Source organism: Somniosus microcephalus, chromosome 10 (assembly GCF_052327205.1).
Source record: "Somniosus microcephalus isolate GS21.2 chromosome 10, FLI_Smic_1.0, whole genome shotgun sequence".
Lineage (NCBI taxonomy): Eukaryota > Metazoa > Chordata > Chondrichthyes > Squaliformes > Somniosidae > Somniosus > Somniosus microcephalus.
Genome location: NC_140996.1, coordinates 231,813,410 through 231,827,964, shown reverse-complemented (window position 1 = coordinate 231,827,964; position 14,555 = coordinate 231,813,410). Strand labels below are relative to the sequence as shown.

General features: G+C 49.9%; 1 protein-coding gene across 1 annotated transcript in view; it reads left to right on the top strand.

Moving 5' to 3' along the window:
- pde2a (phosphodiesterase 2A) overlaps window positions 1-14,555 on the top strand; it is a 429,910-nt gene that overhangs the window by 287,189 nt on the left and 128,166 nt on the right. The window contains exons 16-17 of the mRNA XM_085999752.1: window positions 9,974-10,052; window positions 11,948-12,125. Coding sequence (XP_085855878.1) covers window positions 9,974-10,052; window positions 11,948-12,125 — 257 coding nt within the window. The remainder of the gene's footprint in view (window positions 1-9,973; window positions 10,053-11,947; window positions 12,126-14,555) is intronic.

The window sequence follows — 14,555 nt, the reverse complement described above, 5'->3', positions numbered from 1 at the left end:
GGACCTGACCCATGAGAGGGAAGTTGGTGGCAGACATCAAGGAAGTGGGGGCTCCTCTCCAAGCGCTCACACTTCCATGCCACTGCAGAGCCCTCGGTCAGAGCCCCACCAGAGTCCACACCCAACTGAGATCGGCGTCTAAACCCCTGCACAGCCGCAGGAGCAGCAGACTGTTGCCGAGCCCTCACAGGTTCGCAAACCCCAGAGGACGCCCGCCAAAGTTGTCGAGACAGGAGCAGCAGGAGAGTGAGCAAGGGGCCTCCACATCTGCTGAAGCCACAGGGGAAGCACATGTAGGAGCACGCGTAAGAGAAAGATACTGCACAAATAGTCACAAGGGTAGTCACTTGGGTGAAATTTGATGTTTTCTGTGAAAAAGCCATCAGATGAATAATGTAAATAAAAAATCTGATGGCTACTGCAGTAGTTGTGGCGTGTGTCATTTCGCGAATGGGACTTTCACATTGAGGGCTTAGGATTACTTGCAATTGTTAGTATGGTGGTCAAATTGCTAGGAATCCGCTGGTCCTTGGCCATTGTCGATGCTCAGGTAAGAAGCTGCGAGGCAAAAGTGCTTGATTGGCTAGGCTAAGCAAATCTGGCCAAGATGAGTGATGTAAGAAAAAGGAGTCTTACCATCAAGTAACTTTAAAGTAAGCTTTAAGTAACTTATAAACACACTATATACAAGAGAGGTCTTTACCATGCCTCTGGTAGAAGCCTCTTACAATACTGAACAGTCCAGTATTTATACCAGTCCAACAGGAAGTGACATATGACAGGAAGTGAGGTATGTACACAGTTCATAGTTCATAGTTCACAGTTCACAGGAAGTGATGACATAACTTCCCGGAAGTTATTATTATTATCACAATGAGTGCATTCCTTGCATCCCAGGCAGCTATGTTCTTGCATACTGCTGCCGCTGGTTGATGGGCCTCTGCAAGATGTTAATTTTCGCTCTCCTCCTCCTCCTCCTCCTCCTCCTCCTCCCTCTCCTCCTCCTCATCTGAGGAGGATATGTGAGGAGCCACTTGGTCTTCAGGAATCTGCAAGCCACGACGCTGTGCTATGTTGTGAAGTGCACAGCAAACCACGATGATTCTGGAGACCCTGGCTGCTGAGTACTGCAGGGCTCCACCTGATCTATCCAGGCATCTGAAGCGCATCTTCAACAAACCGATGGTTTGTTCGATAATGGCTCTGGTGGACATGTGGCTGGAGTTCTAGCTCTCCTCAGCTTCGTTGGATGGGCTCCTCAACGGCGTCATTAGCCACGTCTTCAGGGGATAGCCCTTGTCTCCAAGTAGCCATCTGTTAAGTTGGTCTGGCGGACTGAATAGCGGAGGCACACTAGACTGGCGCAGTATGAAGGAGTCATGGCAACTGCCAGGGTAGTTGGCACAAACATGCAAAATGTCCTTCTTGTGGTCACACACCAGCTGAACGTTAAGGGAGTGGAAGCCCTTACGGTTGACAAAAATACCTGGATTGCGATGGGGTGCCTTAAGGGCCACATGTGTGCAGTCAACGACGCCCTGCACCCTTGGAAAGTCTGCCAGATTAGCTAATCCAACCGCACGCGCCGTGACACTTGCTTGATCCTTGGTGAAATGGATGTGATTGTGCGCGATGGCAAAGAGGTCATCGGTTACCTGCGTGATGCAAGTGTGTGCGGCCGCCTGGGAGATGCTGCTGATGTCTGCTGCTGATCCCTGGAATGAGCCTGAGGCAAAAAAGTTGAGTGCGGTGGTGACTTTGACGGCCACTGGTAAGGGTTGTCCACCTGGTCCTCTGGGCTCCAGGTCTTGTTGCAGCATTACGCAGATGTCACCCACTACCTCCCGCGAAAGTCTGAGCCGCCTTTGGCACTGCTGCTCAGACATGTTGAGGTAGCTGACCCTGTGTCTGTAGACCCTGTTTGCGGGGTATCTCCTGCGCCGACGGGCTACCATACGCTGGCCCCTTCTGGCCTGTGCAGCTTCAGGTGCGTGACCAGCAGCCTGGCGCTCCTGTTGTTGCTGCTGCTGTTGGTGCTGCTGCTGTTAGTGCTGCTGCTGTTCCTGGTTCTGCTGGTGCCACGGCTGGTCTTCGTCCTCATCTAATGTCCAGAAGGGAAGGTGTGGTATCTTGAGGTGATCATAGATGGAGACAGACACAGGTTAACTCCTTAACATGGTTTAATCAACACTTGCACATAAAAGCTTCTGCCATGAGGCAGCAAAAACAAAGAGTACAACCAGTACAGATCAGACTTAACTCAGGAGAGCAATTGCCACAGCACCACCTGGTGGATCAGGTTACTCATAACCTCCCGGGTTACTACACTCCTCCCCCCTTAAGATTGCCGTATGCAATTCTTAAACAATAACCCTTACTAGGTACTACGTTTTAATTAACCAGTATGCTCTAACCATGGTTAACCCCTGACTAATTTAACAGGTTTGTATAAGTCTTTCTGGTTGCTTGCGAATCCTTTGTGAACGTCTTAATTCCACTTGTGGTGGATTCTCAGATTCATTCGCACTTGAGATTGGAGTAGTCTCTGATGTTGGTTTTACTCTGTCCCGCTGTGGCCTGGCAGTACCAGTGTCCACTGGCACCTTATAAGCCGTGCTGGGTCCTGGAACAGCCTCCTCTACTGCCCTTTGTTCCATCTGAGGCAGTTCCCCCTGCTGCCGGCTGAAAAGCTGATCCACATGCCGACAAACCCCTCGACCATCCCCTAGTAACACGGAGTACGACACAGGTCCTGTAATGTCCTGGATTAGTCCTGGTATCCATTTAGGTCCATAACCGAAGTTCCGGGTGTACACAGAGTCCCCTATGGCGAAATGGCGAGCTTTAGTATGTTTGTCATGGTACGCTTTTTGGTTTGTTTGTTTTGTCTCAACATTGCTTTTGAGATCTGGGTGTATCAGGTCTAACATGCACCGCAACTTTCTCCCCACCATCAACTCAGCCGGAGAAAGCCCCGTGGTAGCTTTGGGTGTTATACGATAACTAAACAAGGCTCTATTGAGCTTGGTCTCCAAGGTGTCACCTGAGCTCTTCCTCATGAGCTCCTTAAAAGTCTGCACGGCTCGCTCGGCTAACCCATTTGAGGCTGGGTGATATGGAGCGAGGTGACATGTGTGATTCCATTCCTTACCATGAATTCTTTGCTCCCTTCACTAACAAAACAATGTGCATTGTCGGATACAATCATTTCTGGAATACCATGCGTGCTGAAGCTGTTCCTGAGACAATTCAGTGTGGCATCAGTCGTTGCAGAGCTCACTGGATAAACGTCGATCCACTTTGAGTGAGCGTCAACCAGCACCAAAAACATTTTGCCCATAAAAGGTCCCGCATAGTCTATGTGAATTCTCCTCCAGGGTTTGCTGGGCCACTCCCAGGGATGGAGTGGTGCCCCGGCAGGCGCTTTCCTCTGTTCCTGACATATGGTGCATGACTTTACCTTTGACTCAATTTCAGCATCCAAGTTAGGCCACCACAGGTAGCTCCTAGCCAGTCCTTTCATTCTAGTCATTCCTGGGTGCGATTGATGCAACTGTTCCATCAAAGTAGAGCGTCCCCGCTCTGGGACTATGATGCGTGTTCCCCATTGCACACATCCATCTTGGACACTGAGCTCGTGCTGTCTCTGTCTGTATGGCGCGAACTCCGGTCCCTCACGGTGATCTGGCCAGCCTTTCAACACATACTCACGGACCCTTGACAGAACGGGGTCCTTGGCTGTCCAGCCCTGGATTTGCGCTGAAGTCATCAGGGGACTGATCTCCTGATCCAGCATCAGGACGTGCTCCTCAGGGGAAGTACTGCGAGGAGATTTTGAGAGGGGCAGGCGGCTGAGAGCATCCGCGTTCCCGTCTTCCTTGCCGGCTCTGTACGTGATCACATATTCATAGGCTCTTAGTATTACTGCCCATCTCATTATTCTCTGTGATGCCATTTGAGGCACCGCTTTCATCTCATTCAGTAAGCTAATAAGAGGCTTGTGGTCAGTACTGATTACAAACTTCCTCCCATATATGTACTTATGGAATTTCTTTACTCCAAATATAATGGCCAACCCCTCTTTATCAAGCTGTGAATAGTTCTTTTCTGTAGCTGTGAGCGTGCGTGAAACAAACCCGATGGGCCTTTCTGCTCCATCTGGCATGCGGTGGGCCAACACTGCCCCCACTCCATAGGGTGATGCGTCGCAGGACATTATCAGCTCCTTCTTCTCGTCGTAATGCACCAACACCCTGCTGGACTGAAGTAGCTCCTTTGACTGCTGAAACGCTTTCGCTTGCTCTGGCCCCCAACGCCATGGCTCCTCCTTTCTCAGCAGTTTGTGCAGGGGTGCCAGCAGCATCGATAAGTTTGGAAGAAACCGGTTATAATAATTCAGGAGCCCTAGATAGGCTTTCAGTTCAGTCACTGAGGTGGGTGCAGGTGCATCCTGCACTGCCCGCACTTTCCCTGGTAATGGATGGAGGCCTGTGGCATCCACCCGATGTCCCAGGAATGTAACTTCCTTCTCCATGAAACTACACTTACTCCGTTTCAGGCGTAGCCCCACCTCTTCCAGCCGCTGTAGCACTTTGTCCAGTGTTTTTAAGTGATCCTGATCGTCACTTCCTGTTAGCAGAATATCATCTAAGTACACAGCCACCTTTGGAATGCCCTGCAGAATGCCCTCCATAGTCCATTGGAATATTGCTGGGCTAGAACTGACACCAAATGGTAACCTGGCATACGTGAACAGCCCCTTGTGCGTGTTCACTGTGACAAACTTTTTTGATTCTTCATCTAGCAATATCTGCTGATACGCATGACTCATGTCCAGTTTGCTGAATCTTTCTCCCCCAGCGAGCGATGTTAACGTCCTCCATTCTCGGAATGGGGTACTGTTCCAGTGATAATACTCTGTTCACTGTTAACTTATAGTCACCACACACCCTTACGTTACCGTCGGGCTTCAATACCGGGACTATTGGTGCCGCCCAGTCTGAAAATTTCACTGGTTCTATTACTTTGTCCCTTAGCAGGCGATCTAGTTCCGCCTCAACCTTGGTTTTCATTGCAAAAGGTACCGACCTTGGTTTAAAGAAACTAAGCGTGGCATCACTGGCTACATGAATCTTGGCTGTGGCTCCCCTTAAGGTGCCCAGTTCGCCCTTGAACACTAACTCATGCTTCATCAGCACTTCTTGCAGTGCCTCTGTACTGTCCTCCATTTTATTCATTGCCTGCCAGTACACACTCAACTCACTGATCCACCCTCGCCCTAACAGGTTTGGCCCTGACCCTGCTACCACTACCACCGTAAGCTCTTTGGTGACTCCTTTGTGTTCCACTTGTACTTCGGCCGCCCCCAAAATGTCCACCTTCTGTCCTGTGTAGGTTTTGAGACTAATGGGGCATGTACCTAGCTCTGGTACTTTTGCTTCCCCCCATAGCTTGGCGTACTCAGTCTGCGACATTATGGTTACACTACATCCGGTGTCAATCTCAAACTTTATTTGACCTCCGTTCACTATCAAATACTGAGTGAGAGGGGGGTACGTTGGGCCTTGAAGTGTCTATACTGTATATAGTGAAAACCTCCTCACTAGACTCACTAGACTCTTCCTCCTCTTGTATGTAATTTGCCCGCTTTGTGTACTTCTCCCTCCCCCCTTTTGCATGCTTTGCCCCTTTAGCACTGCTTCTCTCACTCACTGCCCTTTTACAGACTTTCTTTAAGTGCCCTATTTTTCCACAATTGTGGCACTTTGCCTTTGCAAACCTGCAGTCCTTTGCATAATGGTTCGTCCCGCCACATCGGTAGCAATCCTCAACCCCGACTGGTGGACTTTTCGCACCAGCTTCCATCTTGAAAACAGCTCCTCCCCCTGGTTTACTCCATTTCTCCTTGCTCATACTGTTTAAGTCCTTAATGTCCTTGTTAGCCGTCTCCATGGCTTGTGCTTTTTTAAGTGCCGTCTCAAACGTTAATCCTTCTTCTGACAGCAACCTTTGCTGTATACTGTCGCCGTTAACTCCGCATACTAGTCTGTCCCTTAACATGACTATGAGCGCATTTCCAAAATTACAGTCCTGTGCGAGCTTCCGAAGCTCCTCCACATACTCGGTAACGCTTTCTTCCGGCCTCCTAATCCTCGAATTGAATTTCCATCTCTGTACTATTTCACTAGGTTTCGGATTGAAATGATTCTTTAGTAGACTCACCAACTCGTCAAAAGATTTTTCTCCTGGCCGCTCCGGGCTCAGCAGATTCCTCATCCGTGTATAGGTTTGCGCTCCCACACAACTCAGTAAAATGGCCCTTTTCTTTTCAGCACTGTCCACCTTGTTTGCCATAAAGAAATGGCCCAGTATATCACAATACTCCTCCCAAGACTGCGACTTGCTGTCAAAAGGTGCCACGGAGCCTACCGTTCCTGCCATCCTTGGAGTCCGGTCACTTCAGCCAAAAAAATCAAACTCCGTTTCGACTCCCGCAGCCTAGCCTTGTGCTTTTCCGACTAGTTTGCTAACCAACCCGAGCACCTCTTCCGAATACTCCAAAACTCTTCCGTCCTTTATTCTCGTCGCCATATGTGGTATCTTGAGCTGGCCATAGATGGAGACAGACACAGGTTAACTCCTTAACATGGTTTAATCAACACTTGCACATAAAAGCTTCTGCCATGAGGCAGCAAAAACAAAGAGTACAACCAGTACAGATCAGACTTAACTCAGGAGAGCAATTGCCACAGCACCACCTGGTGGATCAGGTTACTCATAACCTCCCAGGTTACTACAGAAGGAAATAAATGCCTCCCATGCTTCTGGTATATGCCTCAGTTGAGGAAGCGCTCAGTGAAGGTGGCGAGAGGGGTTTCCCAGGAGGTCACACTGGAGATGGGTGTCAGGCTCCAAACTTCCACAGCTATGGTTATGCCTTCTAAAAGTTCCCCCAGACCTAAGACTACAAAGTCCTGCCACCTGCAAATGATGGCTGATCAAATCTCCTATTTAATGGTTGAGCTGCAGCTGATAGTCAGCAATCCAATTGTGCTCCCACCAGGTTTCACCGTCGTGTTTCAGAACAGGCGTGCTTCACATGGGAAAAGGGTTAAAATCACAAAGGCTTTTCAAAATGGCATTTTAGAGGCAATTTAGTGCTTGTTAAGGGCCTTAACGGCCTATCCCGCCTCTTGGAGGCAGGATGAAGACGGGACCATTAGACACGAATTAATGAAAATTGCTTGAAGGCGGGATGGAGGCGGGGTTGGGCCCGCCCGCCAGTTTTTGCAATTTTAACCCCCCACACGCCTCCAATCCCGCCTCCACAGCCCAATGAAAATTCAGTCCCCGCCACAAACTCTCTTCCTTTGCCGCTGACTCCATCCCTCTCTCTGGCCACTGTCTGAGGCTGAGCCAGACCATTAGCAACATTGGCGTCCTATTTGACCGTGAGCTGAGATTCTGACCCCATATCCTCCGAATCACAAAGACCTCCCACCTCCACCTCCGTAACGTTGCCCGCCTCCGTCCCTGGCTCAGCTCATCTGCTGCCGACACCCACAAAAACCCAACGGGGGAAAAATTCAGTTGTTTGCGCCTCCCGTTAGTGCCGCTCGCGAAATTAACTAGACATTTTGCGGCGGCGCTAAACACTACCGCCACGATCTCCTGCGCCGGCAGATCGTGACGTCAGTCGAGTGCGCAACGCTCCGGTAGCGCCCCAGACTGGATATTGAGTGGCGCCCCGTGCCTTTCCACCTGTCGCTAGCAACGACAGGTTGAGGGGAGCGTTTTGCAGTCAGGAAGGGACTGGGGGAGCGCTATTTAAAGGCGACCGTTTCCTGCCTTTTTTTGTTGGTGACATTTTTGCACCACGCATTCTGAGAGAGAGAGAGAGACTTCTGGAGAGATTCAACGCTGTGAGAAGGAGTTTTGGGTACTCAGCAGCACTTTGCAGGTTCATTTTGATTTGCCCTTCCTTGCTTCGCCAGCGCTCTGAGGTAGCGCCTCGCTCCTCGGCCTTTGCGCCTTAAGACAGGTGTGAAGCGCCTGATTTAGCGCTCCAATCACTTCCAGGGGCAATAAAAGCCAAGTTTGCCGTCGGAGGCAATAATTAGCGCCAGGCGCTAAACTTTGCGCACGGCCAATAATGGCGCCCCAAGCGGGGTGATACTGAATTTTTCCCCCAACTCTTCCAATTCTCTCCTAGCTGGCCTCCCATTTTCCACTCTCCGTAAGATCCAACAGCTTAAACAAAACTCTGCTCCGAGTACCCTACTCTGCACCAAGTCCCATTCACCCATCACCCCTGTGCTCGCTGACCTGCATTGGTTCCTGGTCCCCCAACGCCTCATATTTAAAATTCTTATCCTTGTTTTCAAATCCCTCCATGGCCTCGCCCCCCTCCCTATCTCTGTAACCTCCTCCAGCCCGACAACCCTCCGAGATCTCTGCCCTCCTCCGATTCTGGCCCCTTGCGCATCCCCGATTTTAATCGCTCCACCATTGGTGGCCGTGCCTTCAGCTGTCTGGGCCCTAAGCTCTGGAATTCCCTCCCTAAACCTCTCCGCCTCTCTCTCCCCCTTTAAGATGCTCCTTAAAACCTACCTCTTTGACCAAGCTTTTGGTCACCTGTCCTAATGTCTCCTTATGTGGCTTGGTGTCAAATTTTTTCTGATTACGGTGCTGTGAAGCGCCTTGGGATGTTTTACTACATTAAAGGTGCTATATAAATGCAAGTTGTTGTTGTTGAAGCCCCAACTTCAGGGACCCCTTTTAAAGAGGGAGTCTCACCATCAGGGACCCCTTTTATAGAGGGAGTCTCACCATCAGGGACCCCTTTTAAAGAGGGAGTCTCACCATCAGGGACCCCTTTTAAAGAGGGAGTCTCACCATCAGGGACCCCTTTTAAAGAGGGAGTCTCACCATCAGGGACCCCTTTTAAAGAGGGAGTCTCACCATCAGGGACCCCTGTTAATGAGGGAGTCTCACCATCAGGGACCCCTGTTAATGAGGGAGTCTCACCATCAGGGACCTCTTTTAAAGAGGGAGTCTCACCAATCAGGGACCCCTTTTGAAGAGAGAGTCTCACCATCAGGGACCCCTTTTAAAGAGGGAGTCTCACCATCAGGGACCCCTTTTAAAGAGGGAGTCTCACCATCAGGGACCCCTTTTAAAGAGAGAGTCTCACCATCAGAGGCCCCTTTTAAAGAGGGAGTCTCACCATCAGGGATCCCTGTTAAAGAGGGAGTCTCACCATCAGGGGCCCCTTTTAAAGAGGGAGTCTCACCATCAGGGACCCCTTTTAAAGAGGGAGTCTCACCATCAGGGACCCCTTTTAAAGAGGGAGTCTCACCATCAGGGACCCCTTTTAAAGAGGGAGTCTCACCATCAGCGACCCCTTTTAAAGAGAGAGTCTCACCATCAGGGACCCCTGTTAATGAGGGAGTCTCACCATCAGGGACCCCTTTTAAAGAGAGAGTCTCACCATCAGGGACCCCTGTTAATGAGGGAGTCTCACCATCAGGGACCCCTTTTAAAGAGGGAGTCTCACCATCAGGGACCCCTTTTAAAGAGGGAGTCTCACCATCAGGGACCCCTTTTAAAGAGGGATTCTCACCATCAGGGACCCCTTTTAAAGAGGGATTCTCACCATCAGGGACCCCTTTTAAAGAGGGATTCTCACCATCAGGGACCCCTTTTAAAGAGGGAGTCTCACCATCAGGGACCCCTTTTAAAGAGGGAGTCTCACCATCAGGGACCCCTTTTAATGAGGGAGTCTCACCATCAGGGACCCCTTTTAATGAGGGAGTCTCACCATCAGGGACCCCTGTTAATGAGGGAGTCTCACCATCAGGGACCCCTTATAAAGAGGGAGTCTCACTCTGATTTTGTGTATATCTATTTAAGTCTGTCAGTGATTGTAAGCTGGTTCTTTTTCTCTCTTTTCCTTCTTATTTCCCGCCCCTAGCTGTTCCGTGTTTCTTTTGGAGCAGAACAATAAAGAACTGGTGGCGAAGGTGTTTGACGGGGGCTTCGTAACTGATGAGGTGAGAGTTGTAATTCGGGATGGCTGAGGTGCAAACCAATCCGCTAGAGATTAATCTGCCGTTGATGGTGCCGGGGGGGGTGGCGGGGGGCGGGGGGGTGGTGGGGTAAGGGAATCATAATCTTTGTTAAAGGGTCAAGTCTAGGAAGACCTCAGTGTTTTTCCTGCTATAATGTGGCTGTCAAATACACCAGTGGTGTGTGAGTCTCTGTCAATGACCCTTAACCCCCTACAATAGCCTAATGGTACTGGACCAGCCACCCAGAGTTCAAATCCTAGCATGGCAAGGTGTGACAATTGAACTCAATTGAAACCCATCTGGAGTCACTGGGTTCAGTTCCGGGCCCCGCACCTCAGGAAGGATATATCGGCCTCGGAGGGGGAGCAGCGCCGATTCACCAGAATGATACCGGGGCTAAAAGGGTTAAATTACGAGGACAGGTTGCACAGACTGGGCTTGTATTCCCTCAAGTGTAGGGGGAACCCGGAACAAGGGGGTGCAACCTAAAAATTAGAACGAGGCCATTTAAGAGTGAAAACAGGAAGCACTTTATCACACAACGACTAAGGTAGTGGAAATCTGGAACTCTCTCCCCCAAAAGGCTGCGGACGCTGAGGTTCAATTGGACCTTTCAAGACTAAGGTCGATAGATTTTTGGTGGGTAAGGGTATCGAGGGATATGGAACCAAAGCGGGTAAATAGAGTTAAGATACAGATCAGCCATGATCTCATTGAATGGCGGAATGGGCTCGAGGGGCTGAATAGCCTCCTCCCGTTCCTAAATCAATAAATCTGAAAATTTGAACAAAAATGACCAGGTGTTCTGCTGGATTGTCAGAGCAACCCAACTGGTTCACTGAGGCGATAAACCGAGGCCCCGTCATTGCTCTCAAACAGATATAAAAGAGCTATCCATCTCTATCTACCTATCTATCTATCTATCTATCTTTCTATCTATCTATCTATCTATCTATCTATCTATCTATCTATCTATCTATCTATCTATCTATCTATCTATCTATCTATCTATCTATCTTTCTTTCTTTCTTTCTTTCTTTCTTTCTTTCTCCCTCCTCTCCCTCCCCATTATATGAGGAGAGATTGGGTCAATTGGGCTTGTACTCGCTAGAGTTTAGAAGAACGAGAGGGGATCTCATTGAAACTTATAAAACTCTAACAGGACTAGACAGACTGGATGCAGGAAGGATGTTCCTGATGGCCAGGGAGTCCAGAACCAGAGGTCACAGTCTAAGGATAAGGAGTAAGCCATTTAGGACAGAGATGAGGAGGAATTTCTTCACCCAGCGAGTGGTGAACCTGTGGAATTCTCTACCACAGAAGGCAGTAGAGGCCAATTCATTAAATATATTCAAGAAGGAGTTGGATATATTTCTTAAGGCTAAAGGGATCAAAGGATATGGGGAGAAGGCAGGGACCGGGTACTGAATTTGGATGATCAGCCATGATCTCATTGAATGGCGGAGCAGGCTCGAGGGGCCGAATGGCCTACTCCTGCTCCTATCTTCTATGTTTCCCTCCCTCCCTCCTCTCCCTCCCCTTCCCTCCCTCCCTCCTCTTCCTCCCCTTCCTTCCCTCCCTCCCTCCCTCCCTCCTCTCCCTCCTCTCCATCCTCTCCTGCTCCTTCCCTTCCTCCCTCTCTCCCTCCCTCCTCTCCCTCATCTCCCTCCCCTTCCCCCTTCCCTCCCTCCCTCCCCTTCCCCCTTCCCTCCCTCCCTCCCTCCTCTCCCTCCTCTCCCTCCCCTCCCTCCCCTCCTCTCCCTCCCTCCCTCCCTCCCCCTCCTCTTCCTCCCCTTCCCTCCCTCCCTCCCTCCCTTCTCTCCCTCCCCCCTCCAGTGGGCCAGTGTAATGGGCATTCTTTGCACGTGTCTCCCTAGTCCGCTGAATTCCGGATGCCGGCTGACCAGGGGATCGCAGGTCATGTGGCAACCACGGGCAAAATCCTCAACATCAAGGACGCCTACTCTCACCCGCTGTTCTACCGAGGCGTGGACGACAGCACTGGCTTCCGGACCAGGAACATCCTGTGCTTCCCCATCATCGATGATAACAACCGTGAGTACAGGGCGAGGCCCAGCGCCGAGCCTGCTCCCAACGTGCAGGGAGGGCCGTCTTGGGCTTGAGAGACAGAGCGGGCACCGCAGCAGGAAGGGGAAAGAAAGGGCAAACAGAAAAAAGAACTGGGGCGGGGTTGCAAGAAAAGAAAGAAATGAAGACTCACATTTCTATAACGCCTTTCACAACCTCAGGACGTCCCAAAGCGCTTTACAGCCAATGAATTACCTTTGAAGTGTAGTCACTGTTGTAATGTAGGAAACGCGGCAGCCAATTTGCGCACAGCAAGGTCCCACAAACAGCAATGAGATAAATGACCAGATAATCTGTTTTAGTGATGATTGAGGGTGGACGTAAAAGATTCCACGGCCACTATTTTGAAGAAGAGCAGGGGAGTTCTCCCCGGTGTCCTGGGGCCAATATTTATCCCTCAATCAACATCACCAAAAACAGATTATCTGGTCATTATCACACTGCTGTTTGCGGGAGCTTGCTGTGCGCAAATTGGCTGCCGCGTTTCCTACATTACAACAGTGACTACACGTCAAAATGTACTTAATTGGCTGTAAAGCGCTTTGGGACGTCCCGAGGTTGTGAAAGGCGCTATAGAAATACAAGTTCTCTCTCTTTCTCGTGAGTTCTGGGTTGCTAGTCCAGTACCGTAAGCATTCGGTACCGGACCAGCGGTAGTGCTGAAAGGAGACTTTCCCTTAAGAAAAGGACATTCAATGTTGACTCAACTTGGTTAAGATGGCAGCTCTCGACGGGTCAGTACAACAAGCCAATGCAGCAGCTGGCCAGCATTAGTTATGATTCAACTAAGTCACACAGCAGGGTGAGGAACCTGTAGCAGAGACAACAACTTGTATTTTATACAGTGCCTTTAACGTAGCAAAACGTCCCAGGGCGCTTCACAGGAGCGATTATCAAACAAAGTTTGACACCGAGTCACACAAAGGGGATATTAGGGCAGGTGACCAAAAGCTTGGCCAAAGAAGTAGTTTTAAGGAGCGTCTTAAAGGAGGAGAGAGAGGCGGAGAGGTTTAGGGAGGGAATTCCAGAGCTTAGGGCCCCGGCAGCTGAAGGCACGGCCGCCAATGGTGGAGTGATTATAATCAGGGATGCTCAAGAGGCCAGAATTGGAGGAGCGTGGAGATCTCGGAGACAGTGGCGTTACACGGGAACAGGAGTAGGCCGTTCAGGCCCTCGAGCCTGCTCCGCGGAACAGCATCAGCAAATTCAACGCGGAGTTGGAATTTTTTGGGAATTTGTTCGATGCTGGTAAGGGCAGCATTCGTTGCCATCCCTACTTGCCCCGAGGGCTTGAGAGTCAACTGCAAGGAACTCACGTATGGGCCCAGACCGGGCTCGGGCGGCAGGCTGCCGTCCCTGGAGGGATATTAGGGAACCGGTTGGGTTCTTACGACAATTGAACCATGCCCATCTTTCCTCTTTCGTCAAGCCCAAAAACTACAATGGTGGGATTTGAACCCACGTCCTCTACGTTACTCTACGGAGGTTTAGAGGGGATTTGAGGAAAAACTTTTTCACCCAGAGGGTGGTTGGAATCTGGAACTCGCTGCCTGAAAGGGTGGTAGAGGCAGGAACCCTCACAACATTCAAGAAGCATTTAGATGAGCACTTGAAACGCCATAGCATACAAGGCTACGGACCAAGTGCTGGAAAATGGGATTAGAATAGACAGGGCTTGATGGCCGGTGCAGACACGATGGGCCGAAGGGCCTCTTTCTGTGCTGTATAATTCTATGACTCTATGACTATCCCAGGACCATTACCTCTGTGCTAACAAAACTCTAGATTTTGGAAAATGAGGGTTGTAAGAGATAGAAGACGGACTGGGATTTATTGAACTTTGGGACGTTTTACTACATTAAAGGTGCTATATAAATGCAAGTTGCTGTTGTTGTTGAAACTGGTCCCATGGCTTGTCTAGTCTTGTGTTGGGACTTGGGATGTTTTACTATGTTAGTCAGCAAATCCTCTGGACCTGACGGCCTACATCCGAGGGTTCTAAAAGAGGTGGCGGCAGAGACAGTCGATGCATTGGTTGTGATCTTCCAAAATTCCCTAGATTCTAGAACGGTCCCAGCGGATTGGAAGGTAGCAAATGTAACCCCGCTATTCAAGAAAGGAGGGAGAGAGAAAACAAGGAACTACAGGCCAGTTAGCCTGACATCAGTCGTCGGGAAAATGCTGGAAACCATTATTAAGGAAGTGGTATCAGGGCACTTAGAAAATCATAACATGATTAGGCAGAGTCAACACGGTGTTTGGCAAATTTATTCAAGTGTTTTGAGGATGTAACTAGCAGGGTAGATAAAGGGGAACCAGTGGATGTAGTATATTTGGATTTCCAAAAGACATTCGATAAGGTGCCACATAAAAGGTTATTACACAAGATAAGGGCTC